Here is a 19573-nt window from a genome sequence, read left to right on the forward strand (position 1 = left end):
TTTCATAATCACACTTTTAAATTTTATTTTTCTTTCACCCTTCTTCCTATTGAATTCTTTTTTCCTCTCACTGTGTTCCAGCTTATATCTTATTCACTTATTTCTAGTACTAATTCTTCACCTTTATTGTAATTTTCATTATACATTATTTTTTATTCTCTTCTTGTATGATATTCTGTTTTTTTAATTTCACGTTCTACATGTTTTTCTATATCATATATATATTTATGTATTTGTTCTTGTTTTTGAACTTGTATTTGTTAATCACAATTTATTCAATCATGTCCCATTTTCCAATATTTTTTACAGATCAAATACATTTCTTTGCTTAATGTCCCATCTTTCAACAAACAAAACAGAAACTTTCCATATATTGATTATTGCATACACCTGAATTTTCTGATTTATCATTTCCACTATAAATACCACATTGTTTTTCTGGACTTATTTGCACTGCGACTATTCCCATAACAGTGACTGCATGACTGCCATCTTTTGATGGCATTCACTTCTTCATCATACAGTAACATTTTTCTCAGCTAAGAGATTCTCTGAATCACTTGGCCATCCAAATTGGGTGTCACAGACATTTCCAAATATGGCACATAGCTAATTAACATCAGTCAGTTCCCGAGACTGCTGCATTATCATGAGTCTTTGCCCAAGAGACCACTGTTCAAGCTAAGACCCCCATGAGGGCAAAACTCCAATGGCAGAGCAGTCTGTGAATTGGAAAGGCTTACAGCTAAATGAAAACCTTCAGAGATAAGGCTTCCATATTTGCTAAGCCTCTCTGAATCCTAGGGTTTATTTTTACAGTTCTTGCCTCAGTCCCTCTTTTTTAAGTAGAATTATACCTGTCCTTTTTCAGTTCAGAGCTAAGATACCACACTCCCATGATAACAAGCAATGACCTATGAGCAAGTTCTTACTGTTTCTAACCCCATATACCTGCAAATGCAGCATACAATATCATCTGTTTTTGCATACCTCTCAACTCTGACCATTAAAACTATCAGCAGTGGATATTAAAAATCATAGCAATGAGAAGCACTTATTTTCCATAATAGAAACTTTGTATAAACTTAGTTTATGCATTTATTTACTTATTAAAATTTGTACACACGGTTAGCATTGTCGCCTCACAGCAAGAGGTTCTCCGGTTCGATCCTCGGCTGGGGTGCCTTCTGTGCAGAGTCTGCATGTCCTCCCTGTGGTTGCGTGAGTTTCCTCTGGGTGCTCCAGTTTCCTCCCACATCCCAAAGACATGCTGCAGGTAGACTGGACACTCTAAATTGGCCCTAGGTTTGAGTGTGTGTGTGTGTGTGTGTGTGTGTGTGTGTGTGTGTGTGTGTGTGTGTGTGTGTGTGTGTGTGTGTGTGTGTGTGCCTTCTGTGGTATGTTGGGCGCCGGTCTGGCAACTTGACACTGTAAAACTCCACTGCCAATCATGAGTGGACAGGTGATCCACTGTAGCAAGCCCTAAAAGCAGAAAGAAGAAGAAGAAGAAGAAGATTTGTACACACAAACAGATCTGACATTTATGAGGAGCATCAATAAATCCAGGAGGCGCAAAGCTAAATCTGAGGGCCAAAATCATAGCACTGTACCTAAATCATAACAGGTGAGAGGTGTGGATCTAGGACAGGAATAACTCCAAAGTTTTACAATGGATAGATAACACTTGTTGAATATATTTGCCTAAACACATTTTCAAAATTATTCATATTTCTGTCATCACTTTTTAATCTATACTTAATATAAAACATGAACACACTTTGTAGTTTTCAATATATGCTTTTCCTAAAGACAACTGATTAGTCACATTTAATGAAAAGAATTACTAACTTTATTTTAATCAAGGTGGCCTTATTTCAGTAGTGTCTTGATGACAGAGGCATAGTGTGGTAAATAATAATAATATTAAACTGGTCACTGGTCTTATTCATACCATATGTGCATTTTAACCATATTTTGAAATTTCACTGTTTACATCATAACTGCTGCTACAAAAAAAAGATATAGAATTTATTGCCATTACTAAAAAAATGTGTGAAGAAAAAGGAGGCCTAAATTAAAAGCCTGACCTTAGCTCCAAGGGCTTCAGTATTAATTCTGCATTTGTATTCCATTACAAAAGTTACCGATTTTCAAAACTACACTTGGAGGACAAATCCACAAACTTTCTACTGATACTTCAAAAAGCTTACTAAAGACAAGGAGAATATTGTGCTTTAAGCAACATACTTTCCAGGGCTGGAGCAACAGGCTTGAAGAATCGAAAATTGGTATTCACTTTAGAGCACATTCCTGTTGTGTAGTAAGAACTTCCACACTCATGTGACCAAAGGGGGCTGCATGCCTACAAAGAAGCAGAAAACACTTAATAACTACAGACTAAAGAGATATATTTTTGTTAAACTTTACCATAAAAAGTTCTTGTACTGACACACAATATGAGGAATACTGCACAATGTGAAAACACATACATGTCATCAACAGAAAGACACTGGTCAGTTTTCTGATGAACTACCTTATTTATTTTTTCAAGACTTCTACTTCTGTGAGATTTTGCATGGTTACTATACCTCTTTGGTATCTTTCATTTCAGAGCAACTTTCATTTTACCTTCACAGTATTTCAGCTTCATTTATCTGCCACATGGGGACAGATTCTCAGAAAGAACTAGAATGTATATTTTATGTTGTAGTGCCAAGGTATACATATTTGTTAAATCATAAAGTGTAAGAAAAAAGTGATGAAACTCAGAGAAACTCCTCTGAGGATGGACAAAGAGAAACAGAGAGAGAGAAGGGGAGACAGAATGGGGTGATTGGGAAAATACATACACACATAAATATATATATATATATATATATATATATATATATATATATATATATATATATATATATATATATATATACATACATGCATAAGTATACATTTAATATGTATGCATTTATCTCTGTCTCTCTCTTTATATATATATATATATATATATATATATATATATATATATATATATATATTATATGGGTGGCGCAGTGGTGCAGCAGTTAACGATGTCACCTCACAGCAAGGAGGTTCTCCGGTTTGATTCTCAGCTGGGGTGTCTTCTGTGCAGAGTTTGCATGTGCTCCGTGCATTCGTGTGGGTTTCCTCTGGGTACTCCTCCCACATTCTAAAGACATGCATCTGGAGCATTTCTCCCCGGGCCTCTGCTAAAAACAGGCTCTGTGGATCCTAGTCAGACTTTCCCGGTCAACAAATGTCAAATAAATATATACATTTATATATCTATAGCTATATATATATATATATATATATATATATATATATATATATATATATATATGTATAAATAAGCATAACTATTCATCGATATGCAGAAACATAATTCATTGACCTCATGTGATAGAACTAAAAAAACATCAGTCCACAAATGATGGCAATAAACCATTAAATCAATGTATTTTTGCTGGGGGGCAAGCCCCCTGCAACCCCCATTGTAGGAAGCTCTGCTCCTCACACCCACTGCTACTTATATGTAAGCCAACTTTGAGATTGCACTAAAGTGGTGGAAGGGCAAATCCCCTCATCACGATTGTTCTGCGATCTCAGCATGAGAAAGCTGGCATGGTTTGACAAGTTGATTTTTAGTCAGTTGTACTTGTGCCCACAGTTGTCATTGAAAGCAACTTCAGTGGAAAGCTATTTACCTACACACACACACACACACACACACACACACACACACACACACACACACACACACATATATATATATATATATATATATATATATATATATATATATATATATATATGTCTATCTCTCTGTCTATAAATATATATATATATATATATATATATATATATATATATATATCTATATATCTATATATACATATATATATATATATATATATATATATATATATATATATATATATATATATATATATATATATATATAGTGTATGTATACGGATTACCTATAAGCCAGCATGACCAATTGAAAATTATTTCATCAAACATGCTGACAGTAGTTTTGTGCAAGATTATGGTACAGTGGGATTGAAGTATTTCCCCTTTCCCCACTGTAGTGTGTTCTCAGATTTAGAATATATAGTTAGCAGGGGGTGTGGGTGGAACATCCCCCCACATGAGAGAGTGCAGGGGGGCTTGCCAACTGCAAAAATAAAGAAGAGTTTTGTTTTTTACATTGGGTTTTCATTTGCTGCTGATCAAATCATGTTCAATTAGTTGCTGTTTGATGAATGAGTGCTTTGACAAATCCTTTGACACACACACACACACACACATATATATATATATATATATATATATATATATATATATATATATATATATATATGTAGGTCTACTTAACCAACAAAACCATATAGTGACATTAATAATGTCAAACACAAAATGTTGGCAATGCATATGTTGACACTTTTTATGCATGCACCTATCACTAACCTCTATGTATGCCAAAGTAAAGCAAAAAATAAATAAGTAAATGAAATAAAACAGAATTTTTTGAGGGAGGTGAGCAATATCATGGAAAGGGCACATTCCCCATTGCCGAGTTCTGTGTAATCCCACATGCTTATTGACAATCTGCTAAGTCGACCCACTTGTGCTGAGTAAATATATATCAACTGAAATTAGATTTGACCATATTTGGTTCTCCCATGATGAATCATTAAAGAATAATGTTATCAAAGTCCACTTGTTTGGACAAAATTGTAAGAAAAGATTTCCCAAAAACATGGAAAAATACTAAAACAAGTGTTTTTGCACAGAGGCAAGCCCCCCCCCGCGCCCCCCATGATGATCTGCACCCCCCACACTCCCTTCTAATTAAATATATTATCTCTTAAGTAGCACAATGCCAGAGGAAAGGGGAAACATTCTCCTATCTTCAGTCTTCAGTAGTCTCACAAAAATACTGGTCTGCCACTCACATGGTTTGAACTGCATTCTGTTTAATGGCTTTAACCATCTTCAGCAAAGAATACATTCAAAACATTCAAGCAGATTAGTTTTTGACCACATAATAGTGACATTATATATATATATATATATATATATATATATATATATATATATATATATATATATATATATATAAATAACATATTATGCATTTAACATATAATATGCAACAAGGGTAAGGCAAACTAAATCACTAGTTAGTTACGTGCTCCATGCAAAATTAGAGCAGTCTCCTAGACCTCTCATTCAGTGTCAGATCACTTCTAAGTTTCAAGCCTCAAAGTCTCACTGGAAGTAATTTATTCTCTCACCATTGATTCTGACCTGCAGTGGAAAAAGACTCTGCAAGCTGAGGAAAGGAAGAACAAAAATGATTCCTCTCCACAACATACCTTTGCTCTTCTCCTAATTTGAGTCTTCCCTTTCAAAGTTCACTACCACGACAGTGGACATCTTAACCAGAAAAATTATAACAAATGGTTAAGATGTGAGATATGTTTCTTAGAGCAGGAATTTTATATTTAAGATAAAATGCATTAATTTGTTACCTTTTCAGGTCAGCATCATGACAAACCTCTTCTTTTTCTGGTTCTATGGTTGTGAAAGTCCCATCAGTTATGAAATGGGAGTCCGAGAAATAAGAATTAACAGCATTTCAAAGTTACTAGGAAGCTGACCTATTTGTACCACCCCTGTGCTACTGATCAGCACTTATGACTTCTTATTAGTCATCATCCCAGGAATGGCTGTCTTTTAGTTGATGGATGACCTGCATCTAGCAAAGACAGAAACTAGGTCTGCAACCCATTGTTAATGCTTTTGCACTGATATGTTTAAATTCATACTAAAGATTGATGCATTTCCAGTCCCCCATGACTATGTTATTTGTGTTCAATGCTTTCACAAAACTACCTGAAATGCAGTACAGTGCTGCTCATCTCACTGCTTATTCCCAACACTGCTGGGCCCAATGGCTCCTCTACCTATATCCAGTCGGCCATTCATTCAGCTGTCATGTGAGCTGGGGATTCCTGGGCTGATGAAAGCCCTGTGGACCATTTGTTGATGCCTTGGAATCCCCATGAGCTCAGATGCTCACTGCACACATGGTAGGGAGCAGGTCAGCCCTGCTTACCCTGTGAGGCAGAATACCCCTCCCCCGGTGGAACACTCACCTTCTGTATGGTGGCTACTTTTCTGAGTTCAGCTATAGCTGCATTCCAAAGGTTCCCCTCAGCTGACAGTGTGATTGCACATGGCAGTGTGGGCTTCATACACCCATGCTCCACAAAGTAGACACCCAGTGATCCTGCTAGGTGCCACCCATGTGGTAAGTCACAACCATTTACCCCCCCCCCCCCAAAGAATGGGAGAGCAGGCAAGCTCCTACACATGCCCAAGGTGATAGTCAAACTCTGGTCACCTGCAACATAGTCAGGGATTTATTCTTCTGTAGTGGGGTGGCAGAGTGGCCTGTTAAGGGGTCTGTTTATATAAAGATCATAATATAAGCCAGTTCAATTTAGCACAATAAAATATTGCATATTAAAATGTTATCATTCACTGCAGTAACATCACAGTGTTAAATATACCATCAGCATGATTTTAGAATAGATTCCTATTGAAAGTCTAACAAACCAAAAAGTGAGAAACACAGAAATTGTATTTGTGTGACTATGGGGAGCAAATAAATTCCGAGTCTGTGGTACTTTTACTTTGAGAAAGAGAGCAGTCTCAGATTAATACTCAGCACCGGGGATGTTGGTGCTCATCCCCCCATATTAGTTGGGGTACAGGGGGCATAGCCCTTCTGAAGATATGTTCTGAATGGCTAAAATGAAGTTTTTCATTTGCTTAAGTTCTTTTACAATCAGTTTATTTTTCAAAGTTGTAGGACTCACACTTCTGTGGTAGAGCAGCTCCTCTTGCTCAAAAGTGCCGGTTATGGTCTCTTCATCCACAAAAAGGGTTTGTCCCCCTCTTCAGTGATGCCTGACAACAATACCCACAGTGAATCTGTGGAGAACTAATCAAACATAATTTGAAATTAGTTGAAGGAAGTCTTCAAATCCTTCATCTCCAATGATCACAGGTTCAGGAAAGCAATGAAATATATGGGACCTGTCTATGGATGCTGTTCTTTTCCCATAGGACTTTGTAACAAACCTTTCTGGTGCTAGAGCAATTGTCTCAAGTATCCCCAGATTTCTAAGGATACTTTCAAAGTCATGGTCGCATAAATATTGAAACACTCATGACACTGGCATCAAGGACAGCAGACAGGATTTTCCAAATCAGAAAAGAATTGTTCAACTGGGAAAAGACTTATGAAGCAGACCTTCCTGTTTCAGCCATGGTTTTGAAAAGGCCTACAACTCCTCAAGCTCAGGTGATCATCAACTGTATAGGGAATTGCAGGCTCTGGACCATCTAAGGAAGAAGTCTTTTGCATCTTCTATCATCTTTATGATGATATTCAACTACAATGTGAAAACTAAATTTTTTCCTGAGGCATTATTAATGAATTTATGCATTCAGCAGAAAGTGAGCTTAAAAACAAGCTCAAATACCAGTTAGACAGTGCTTCAGCAGCTGATTCCTATATGATTTATGTAGCACGTGATACTGTAGACAACACTGCCAGGGTGCAATATCTGCCACTGTGATGCATTGACACTCATGGTTGAACCCCCTTTGCTGTTCAAATAAGAGTAGATCTCATAAATGCTGCCTTCAGGAAGCCCCTGATTTTTCAAGCCAGAAAGTTACACAACCCTAAAGGGAATTAATTAAAATGAAGGGAAAAGATCAAGCCTTCTCTCATGTGAATCTAAAGTAACACCCTTCACAGAGGAGAAAAGGGTGACCTTGGTCTGAGTGAAGTCAACAAATGAAGTCTACAGTCTCCCCCTATTGGTTCAGCTTAAAGTTGCTGGGGCAGAGCTGCTGCCTGCTTTCTTAGTGGCCGCAAGTATCCTCAAAGTGGCCAAGGATATTCCTGACTCTCAGAAGATTTTAACCATTCATTTAGGAAGAGAATATTCCATTATACAGCTTTGTGGTTCACAGTAAAGGATAATGATTGTAGAAGGTAGGTTATAGCCTATAATACAGCAGATAATTTTATTTCCTTACAATTCCCTTCCCAAAATGCCCTTGCTGAACACCACTCCATGTGTAAAAAAGTTTTTTTAAGGAGTCACAAAAGCTCCTCACTGTCAGTGCTATCTAGTCCATTCTATCAAACCAGCAGTGACTTGGGATTTATTCATGCTTAATTTTGCTCAAAAATAATGACCTTCAGCAAATTCCAAACTTAGGTAACTCTAGCACTTTAATGTCTAAAGAATTATTGTCATGATACCCTCTCAGGTGATTCTTCCTCTTATAGCAAAAACAGACCAAAAGTGCTGTATATTTATATCTTCACAAGATTAGAAAGACATCCAAACATTCCTTCCTTCATTTCCAGAGATGCCACTCATTTTTAGTTTAGTACAAAGACATCTACCTGTATTTTACTGACCAGAGTCATTATGTAATGTAGCACTTAGGGCATCTACTGTCATTGTAGTAGCATTTAGGGCATCTACTGTCCTTCTATGTGTAGGACAGCCTCTGTTTAGGCTTTTGTGTCTTGATTAAAAAATATAATAACAAAATGGCAGATTTTCTGAGATTTTATGACAAAAATATGTCCCAAGTTATTTTTAATAGTTGTGTAAAACAATTATTTTATATCTGCATGTGAATATACTATGACACAGCATAAGCAACACATACGACAAGAATAAGCTTTTATTTCAGAAAACATAGTGAAGCTCGGGCCTTTGCAGTGACTGTGTATATATCTATATCTATCTATCTATATCTATATATATATATATATATATATATATATATATATATATATATATATATATATATATGTATATATATATATAATCTATGTAAGTGTGTGTGTGTGTGTGTGTGGAAACATGAGATCTTGAGGAACAATTTCTTACTTTCTGCATTTGCAAAGGTGGAACTGTATTGGCATTGGCCTGAAATTCTGAGGAATCACAGTGTGTCCATAATTAGATGACTGCTTCCTGGTGGTGAAGTGTCAGCAGTGCCAGTTGTGGCACATGGATTGTGCTTGTGTCATTGTTACTCCTGGGGATCAATGTAATTTACGCAATATCTCACCAGTTCAGTTTCTGAGGTTTGTACTTTTGATACCAAACATGGGCCTAAACTCACCATTTCTAGCTGCAGCAAACAGGCCTGATGTGGTAAACCAATAGCCTTATACTTTTATGTCCATACGTCTCTAGTTCAACATGCATACAAGCTATAAAACAGATTATTAAATAATGTTTTGTCTGAAATCGTTTAAATTGACCAGGCAATTGGCATTTTTGTCTATGACCAAATACAAGTTCACAATTCTTACTGCTTGTGACCACACACAATTAAGTTCATGACTCTTAGTGCTTACATTCTGATTTGATTTAGTTGTTACTACATCTGTTTATGTTTCCCAGGCCATACTTTGAGGAAACATTAATGTTAATATGCATATTAATACATCATCTAAGATGACATGGCAATATAATCCTACCACATTACTCACAAGTGAAAACGTCATTATGTTCAAGAAAACAGTAAAATGGTTTTGGCATTGACCATGTTCATGTATATGAAATTTAATTAGACAATATATACCTTTTTTATGTTACAGGCCATGTAATGTTATTATATTCACTGGATAGTATAATGTCCTCAAGAAAAAAATGTCATCATGTATTTCATGCAATTTCATTTGTAAGTAATACCCATTTCCACAGACAATTATTACTTAATTAGGGATAAACTACATAAATTGTATGATCAGCAAATGGTATCCTTGGTTTTATTATGATCCATTGTGTAATTACACATAGCATGCAGAGAGAAGAGCTGGAGTAGAGCAAAGTTTAATCATATAACTGCACAAGTTTGAGTACATGTTTCTTTTAGTCAGCTGCTTACTGTGTTAAAAACGATAAAAAAATGATAGCACATGAAACAAGGAAAATAACTGCTAATAACATAAAGCTGGCATGCTTAAATAATGTGTCATACTAGTTTAATTGATCCTGTACAATAAGATAAGTAGAAATGAAAAAGTAAGCTAGGATATTCTCCAGAATTACCAGGAATCAGTGCAAGAAGGAGGTGCAGGTGACTGGGTAAGGGGTTATTGTTACATGTACAGAGGTCACATAATTCTCTGTAAACAAACTAGATGATGTCTGTGGCTTCAAACAGATGAGGCATAAAATATATATTCACTTTGCATTGTCCTGCTAGAGTAATATTCATAATTTACAACTTCTATCTATATAGATATAGATACACACATACATATATGCAATATGTCTGAATGTGTAACAGTCAGGGAAAATGGAGAAGATCAAAGACATGGTAAGGTGACTGCAATGTGTAGAGAGAGAGAGAGGACAGAGAAGAGCACTGAAGCTCAAAGAGAAGCACTGAAGCTCAAAGAGAAAGATATACAAACAGATGTACTGTAGAGATTATTTAATAAAAGTCTTACCACAAAAGTGTTATCCTTGGGGTTTGTAGCTATGCCCATACCAAGGCGCATATTGTTTTTGCGCTCCATCACATTGGAAAGTGTTATTCTGCCTTGAGGAAACAATAATAGTGTTAAACATTTTCCAAGTTATAATTCATGTGACAGATTGATTCTGTAAAGAAAACTGGGCTCAAATGTTATCTGACTTTTCTTCTTAAATGATATAAATGTAAAATAAACCTTTACATGAAGACATAGTAGTAATTATATGTAACAACAGAATGTGATATCCTTAAAACAGTATCCCTTCCACAATTAATGATTTTTAACTGCATTGCTGTGCAACATAGTAATTCACAAGTACGGCTCTTCTATATCAGAGTATAAATTCTGTAGCCTTATCATGAGGAGGTTTATAAGATCTCAAAGAATCAGCTTTCTACTCCTTATAAACCAAATAGACTGAGCTCTTGTTAAATTCTTTTTTTTAATTTTTTTACATATCTTTCCTAATTACTAATACATTGGTTATAAAGTTATCCTACTGGTGGATGTAGACTGAATGCTCAAGCTTCAATTGCAAAGGTTCAGCTAGTCAACTATCACACTCCTCCACAGGAAATCACTATAGGTGAGCTGTGCTGGAAGTGATTCTGTTTTTGAGGGAATTTCCTTCTTCTTCAAGTTGCTACAACCGTGGAGTTGGTATATATAAAGTTGGGGGCTGTGGGGGCTTGCCCCCCCTGCAAAAACACTTAAAAGTGTTTTCTATATTTTTTTTCTTGGTGAATGCAGTTTGGACATTTCTATCCTCAGTATATCCACTTCTGTCCACTCATAGTGGAAGTCTGCTATATTAAATCATACAAACATTCATGGATAAAAGTTGAGTGCAGAGAGCTCCTTCCTGAGTGCCTTACCTTTTTGACTACATATTGTTTACTCTTGTTTTGTGAGAAGAGGGCTGCTGCTGTATATGCTGAGGGGACATAACTAGAACTGATACATTCACAAATACATGAATCATGTTTATAAAGAAGCATAACTACCAAGAATGAATATTTCACCAAATACCTACTTACTAAATGCTTCAAATAATGCATTATTAATATTCATTTGTAAAACAAATATGTACCCTCTCTTCATTTGAAGTATATGAAGTATTGACCTGACATAAATAAACTGGCCTTTCATAGCACCTTCTTCTGTAACTCCAGAATGAGCTGCTATACTGCTTGTTTACTTAGTAAGCAATCATATTCATCATATTCATTGTCTTTTAAATCACTACTACTAAGGCACAGATGTGTACAGATACAGAAGTATGGACTATTGACTAAAAATATAATCAGAAAATGTCAATTCACTGAATACAACCCACTAAAATAGCAAGGACCAATTAAACATTTTGGTGAGACTCATAGGCATTATTCTACTATTAAAATGACACTGAGTAAATGAACTAACATTTTTGATATTATAGTTAATATCATACTATTTGTAAGTGTTTGGAATCCATTATCATTAATGAATACAAGCTAGACATTTTTTGTGTGTATTTTGTGTGTGTGTGTGTGTGTGTGTGTGTGTGTGTGTGTGTGTGTGTGTGTGTATTTACATATATATATATATATATATATATATATATAAATATATATAATGTGTATGTCTATATATATATATATATATATATATATATATATATATATATATATATATATATATATATATATATATATATATATATATATATCTGGGTCCGCTTCTAAACCTTGAAAGTTCATAATCTTGGAATTCAAAATACTGCAGCCAAAATCCTGCAAGTTCAAATTACTGAAAACTCAAAATACTGATTTTCATAATATTGAAAAAACAGAGTATACCAACACTTACAATATTCCACCACAACAGCATAACAAAACATATTACTCTTCTCCAGCTATAAGCAGGGGGCCAAGCACACCTGGACCCCCCCCCCATGTGGGGGCTTCACCCCCACACCCCCTGCTACTTAAATGTATCAACTCTGAGATTGCACTCCAGAGAAGAAAATGGCAAACATACCATTACGTGCTTCATGACTGCCTGTTGTAACTTTAGTCATGTTCCCTTTGAATTTGCTGTAGAATAACATAACTCATCTTAATGTAGTAAAGTGCAATCTCAGAATTGATATATTTAAGTAGCAGGGGGTGTGGGGGGCACAGCCCCCTGCTAATAGTTGGAGTAAATTAATATGTTTTGTCTTTCATTTGTTTCTCTATGTACTTCTGCTGGAGTACAGTAAGTGTTAATATCCTATAGTATATTTTACACAAACACACACACAGACACACACACACACACACACACACACACACACACACACACACACACACACACACACCTATATACTTGTATATGTATACTGTATATATAGCAAACAAGATTGCTGAGTGATGTGTCAGCAGAGCTGCATACTTGACACAGATATCAGCTGTGTTCAAAATCCTTATATGTAAACTTGGAACAGGTCTGGAAATTGGTATTTTCATCTATTTTCTTTTTTCCACCATTATGATATGGTAGGCCAACCTTGGTCTTGACTAGAGGGTCATGTACATGAGCTTGTCCATGCTGCTAATGGGGAGAACAAATGCAGCTTCTTGGAAATGTCCCACCATGGAACCTCTGGTCATCCAGCCAAGGTCACCAGGTTGCCGGGCTTTGTCCTCGCTGTACTGTGAAGCCACTTCATTGAAGTAAACACCAGACTTGAGTTTTTCCATAGATTCCATGACTTTACTATGCTTTTCACACAGTATATGCTTCACTATTGCACTGCATCTCTGTGTAGTGTGGAGCTGCTATGGCCCATATAACTATGGCCAAACCAAGATGCAAAGTGGAACACCTTCCTTCCTTCCTTCCTCCAGGATGCGCATGCCATTTCCACTACCTAGCTCCACCATTTCCCGTGCAGCTGATCAGACATGGCTTGCCTGGATCATCATAGTCAGGACTTTATCCTTCTAGGCAATGGAACTGGGCTGACAGCAGGGATGTCTTACGTGAAAAAAAAATATTTTTAATATTTATTGCTGGAATACACACTGCTGGTAACCAGAAACAAAAAGTGAAGCTTGTAAGGAAAACTTTAGTATATGTCTGAATACTGTAAACCTTAGTCAGATGCCACACAGCACAGTAACAACAAGGTTTGTTTCTGTCAGAGAAGAACAGAAAAAACTAAGATTTAAATGGCACTGGGAGGAAATCAGTGTTTAGAAAAAAACACAGGTGAGGAGAAATCTCATTGTTTACCACAACATTATTCTTTTAAATGATAATATTATTCTAAGAATCTTTTTTTCATTATTGCATGCTAACTGGAAGAAACATGAGTTTGCAAGGCAGGGTAGGGGGCTACAACAATTTTTAAATATGATAATAATTCACTTAGAAGTTAGTAGAGCAATAGGTTTAGCATTCATATGCATTTTCCGAGCAATAACGAAACTCTGTCGAGCCATACCTCTCAACCTGGAAACATCAAAAATCTAGACAAAGGCCCATCAAAAATAGGTACAAATCTGTATGCCGATTAACATAACATTTGCATGCAGAATTATGTAACCCCACCCACTCTGATGGAATTATGGGATACCATCTTTCAAACAAAAACTGAAGAACAGACAACCAAAATACAGTGCCAGACCCTGTAGTAAATGGTAACCATTTTTTTTAAATGTGTAGCAATGATGGTCGCTGGGAAGGGAGAAGATGATGAACCTTAGGATTTTGTTTTTGGTGACTTGCAGTATGTCGGTTTAGTGGTAAAAGTAGGGCATTTACTGGTAGGCAATATTCTGATCTTAGCAAAAGAATATTATAGTTTGCTAGGACCTTCAAAAGTCATTCACCATGGCCTACTGATAAGTGGCATAGCTTGAGTTTGTGCCGCCAGGGCTGTCTTTGAATTTGCTGCCCCCTCACAAAATCATGGTCGAATGGGGCCCCCCATACACAGCCCACCCCCCTGCAGCCATTCCAATGTCCCATTACTTGGCTATTTCACTCCATTTACTATAAACACTGTAATGTGTGTACTGCTTTACTTCTACTATGATTATTTGGATTTCATTTAAAACTTTTATTTTACATTTTATAGCATAAACACTGATACACATCTGCTAAACAAAACAATACAGTCTCACAATGAAAATAGACTTAGCATTAAAACTTCTCTGCCCTTGAAACTAACATTCATTGAAACAACTTTGAAATCCGCATTCAAAGAAAATGCATCTGGCCAGGGTGGATAAAGATTACATTTGGGCTGTTTTTAAATCATAGGCCCTTTGCACATGAAACATACATGTGTTCTTTGATACACTTTCCTGACTGTATTAAATGGCATTCCTTGTAGAATACAGCACACTTATTAGAGCGCATTTTAAATGTATTGTTTTTGAACATTTTTCCAGTAAGCAATGAAACAAAATGCATGAACTAAAATGACACAACTGTCCAATTCAGAACATTTCCATCATAAAAGTCTACTCAAACTTCTACAATCCACCAGTATCAGTAAATAGGCACAGTCTCTGCAGAAGTAAAAGTCATCTAAATAATTCTGTATTAAAGAGATCTGTAAGATATGTAACTAATGAAGAGGGTGCTGCAAGCAAACAACTTTATATTTTATTGTTTCATCTACAACTAAAGTGCCTGTTGCCCTTGAGGAATAAATTGCCTATATTACATTAAAAAAATGATAAGCTAGTAATATTGCAATAGGGAATGGATGGCAAACTGATAACAGGTTCATAGTTACCATCAAAGAGGACATTCTCAGGACTACAGTATCCAACCCTTTTAAAAGTACAACACAGTACAGTAACAGCAATTTATCTGCATACTGTGGGAATAGAACCCACAGCATTCTGCATCAAGAGCAAGTATTCTAACTGTTGTGCTACTAACAACCCAAGCAGATTTGGTATAAACAGCACTAAACTTCTCTCCCCCTGAAGAACTATGCAGCACAAGAAATCTGGAAAACGCCAACATTTATTGAGGGGATGACAGAGGCCCAAAACCAGGGGCACATTTTAAACATTGCTTGTATAATCCTAGAAAAGCTGCTAGAATAAAATGTTTTGTGCTACCATGTGTTTCCTGAAAGATAAGAAAACTGAAACTTAAATGGCTAGCATTATTTAGTGAATTCAGTTCTCACTGATTTGCCAGAAAACCACAAATTTTAAGAGGAACAGACCAAAAGTATGAGCCAAACATTCCAGACATTCTGTAAAACTTTGGACAGTTGAGAACTAGGGTTAACTCCTTGAATCACAAGTAGTGGTAGAATGGGTAGAGAGTTTAGGTTCTTACTCCTTGTACTTCAGTACATTGAACGAATGTTGCAGGACCCGTAGCAGTATGAACAGGTGTCCAGGAATGAGTTACATATATGGCATAATTTCTTTCTTTATATGACCATCTTTTTCTTTTTTGTTTTTTTTTAAATAAAATAATTTTTTTTTTTATTGTTGCCAAGCAAAATTTCCTGTATTATTTGGCAAAACAAACACACAAAAAGGTCTGGGACCCAGACCTATAGTATCTGGGGGTGGAGGTATAACAGAACCGATTGGGAAATTTATAGACCACTTTGGAGGAAACCACATGCTTCTTCTTTGCTGCTTCTTCACTGATTCTCTTCATTTTGCAGGATTTTTTCTGGGGGTCTATACCATCCGCAGCATATCATCGGATCTATTGCTGGTAACTATAATTGTTACATACCTGTTCAGCAGTATACCTCATTCTACAGGACTGAAATGGTTTAGTGATGTTTTTAGTTAAAGACAAGCTAAAAACACTTCCACAGGAACAAATCCTGGTGTGGGATTAATACAGAAAATACAATCATTTCCATTTGTTTCAATCAGGTGTCATTTCTACAAAAAAAAAGTGCCACAGTTTATGCAAACATAGTGTGTACAAAATGTACAAACACATATAGTGGCACACACAAGAGAAAACACATAGTGGTTTTGGGCACATCAAGCATTACAAGTCTATGTATGGAGAATACTTGAGGGCAAATTGTATTGTATTTAGGGCAAAAAAAACAGGATTTTTTTTTTACATTTTACACACTCATTGAGTCTTGACTACTTGAATTTTTTGGTGTTATTCAGTTTGAAAAGATGAATTAAACACTTGGTTAAATGCAAGTGTGTAAAGATAATCATATCAAATGTTCAATTTAGGAAGCCCAAAGATTCAAATGCTTTTTGTTTCTTTTAAAAGTAACCACCCTGAATATCCGAAAATCAGAAGGTGCAACACAAAAAGGGTGTTAGGTTAGAACACAAAGTGTCTTTGAAGAGGCTTAATTTCCTGGAAAAGAATTCTTGAAAGAAAAGATCTTAGACAGAATTATTTGAAGAGCTTTCTTGAGACCCTAAGGTGCAGGGAAACAACATCAATGGAAAGAAAAGACACATCCTCCTCTCATCACATGGCAATACATCCATACTTTGCAGATGCCAAGTGGAAAATGGAGGCAAGAGTAATTTAGTACTGGATTAATCCTGACTTTGAAGTATTGATAAGGGAATATGATTCCCTAGTACGATAGATTCATTAGGATCAGGTACCAATTTAAAAGAATTAGAGAGATTAATTAAGAACAAACCAATTGCAAAAAATGATAAAGAAATGAGAAAGACATACAAAGAGATGACAAGCAACAATAAAATGGCTATAAGAGACATAACATACAAATATTTAAACAAAAGAAAATAATGCACAAAATGAAATTTGGCATTATAATTGCAATGAAAATTTCAAATTTATTTATCAACCAGGGACCATTATAAAGTTTTCTTCATAATTGTGTTTTATTAAGAAGATGTACTTTAGTTTATAAGTTTCTTCATAGGAAAGACTGAAAGAACCCCTCAGATTTATAGACATTCATTAGATATTTGTAGGAAAAAAGAAATTAAATATTTTTAACTTTTAGAGCTAATGCACTTTTAGGAGGACATTATTTTTCTCTTTTATGAAATAAAAGAGCGGTAGCAGAGAAAGATAGGGGAAGGAAGGCGACCAGAGTTCACATAGCAAGTCAACGCGGCAGATAAGTAGGTTTGCAAAGGCTACTGACCAGAATTAAACGTAGCAGTCCTAGCATTAACTTACTGCAAATTTTAAATAAATGCTTTTCCATGAATTTTCAGTTTACATAGGTAGTTGTATAGTATTATTTTTTTGAATATTGTTTAACATTTTAAAGTACGCTTATTGCATATTTTTTAACAATATATATTTTTTATAATTTGTGTTATTATATTGTTTTTATTATTAAGTTTATTAATATATAGTTTGTTTAATTATTTTTAGTTGTGTGTATATTTAATGCCACAATGCAGGTTTATTACCAACAATATTGGAGTAGTTAGTGGTATACTTTGCAGGACATTGCCTTATTGCACGTTTTTGACTATGTAGTATTGAGCCAACCAAGTATTTTCAAGTAATTTGAAGACCTTCTCTTACAGGCCAGCCGAAAGATTGAAAGATATTTTGTTTGTTATTAATTTTTTAAAGAACTTAAATTTTAAATATTATTGTATTTGAAACTTTTTCTGAAAGGAGGGCTTTTTTTTTTTCAGCTTTCATTTGTTTTTTCAGATTATGCTTATCCTTGTACCCAAGGTACAGGATTTGAGTTTGAATAACTAACCAGCAGTTATACCTAACTGGGGCATTTTCACTTTCTTGAAAATCATTGCATCGAAAAAAAAACAAAAAAAAAACATGAAAACAAACAAAAAATTCCACAAAACCATTTATGCAGGAGGCAAGCCCCCTGCACTCCACACCCCCCCATACAACTCTGAGATTGCACTACATTGGGGAAAAGGGAATATTCCCTTATCCTCGGTGCACTGCAATCTAGCAAAACAACTCAATGTAATGATTTTCATGAACATGCGTTTTCATTATGCATTTCATGATGCACTGTTGCTTAACTGGGATTGGTTATCTCAGTTTTGGTAAGTGAAATTTCGATGGGTCAAAGTAGACCCATATATATATATATATATATATATATATATATATATATATATATATATATATGAGTGTGTGTGTGTGTGTGTGTGTGTGCGTGTGTGCGTGCATGCATGTGTGTGTGTGTGTGTGTGTGTGTGTGTGTGTGTGTGTGTGTGGGTGTGTGTGTGTATGTGTGTGTCTACAGGTATATAGAATGTATTAACTCCATCCATTTATTCAATGCAAACTTTTATGATAGGTAGGTGGGACAGAATGGACTTGTACATGTTCCTTTAAATGTGTTTTACTGTTAATTGTTATATAAATGAATGCCAGTGGAAAGTTGCATGCCATTTACTTACATTTAAATGATGATGGTTCATTGCATGGTTATGTGAAATTGGGAGAAGTGGAGTAAAGGATTTACACCTTTACACCACTGCTGTGTGATCACACAGTGGGTATAATTATTTTTGAGGTGGAATAGGGGGTTAAGGCCCTGTCATTATAGCGGTAGTGTAAGCCAAGAAAGAACCACCATCCCCTCCCTCACCTTCATGATGGACATTCCCATCCTCCCTTCCTCTTCAGTCATGCACTCTAGCTGCTAGTTAACTCCTGTCACCTGGGCTGTAGTTCGGACTCTACCCTCTGTGCAACTGGTGCAGGCTTAATAGTTTATTTTTAACAGTGGCAACTACTTAACTTAAGTAGTGAAACTGTTTCTGTCTCTCAACATTAGAATGACTTGCATTTTGACATAATACCATAATAATTATTACCTCATATTACCTCTAGTCCACTGGCACTTACTAATCTGAGCCCCTCCTGTCAATCTTGCCCGACATCACTTCCCTTCCTCGCAATCACTGGTACTTCGCATGCCTTTTCTGTAATATCTAGCTATTCCCACATAACTAATTGCATGGGAATGCCATATTTATAAGA

At 35.7% G+C, this 19573-nt stretch overlaps 1 protein-coding gene across 1 annotated transcript in view; it reads right to left on the minus strand.

The window, feature by feature from the left end:
• Nucleotides 1-19573, minus strand: part of ITGA11 (integrin subunit alpha 11) — a 1670941-nt gene that overhangs the window by 964277 nt on the left and 687091 nt on the right. Inside the window, exons 4-5 of the mRNA XM_044077667.1 lie at nucleotides 10592-10683; nucleotides 2248-2362 (exon numbers count right to left, since the gene is read on the minus strand). Coding sequence (XP_043933602.1) covers nucleotides 2248-2362; nucleotides 10592-10683 — 207 coding nt within the window. The remainder of the gene's footprint in view (nucleotides 1-2247; nucleotides 2363-10591; nucleotides 10684-19573) is intronic.

This window comes from Protopterus annectens, chromosome 7.part0 (genome assembly GCF_019279795.1).
Source record: "Protopterus annectens isolate FY-2018-M chromosome 7.part0, PAN1.0, whole genome shotgun sequence".
NCBI classification, from domain to species: Eukaryota; Metazoa; Chordata; order Ceratodontiformes; family Protopteridae; genus Protopterus; species Protopterus annectens.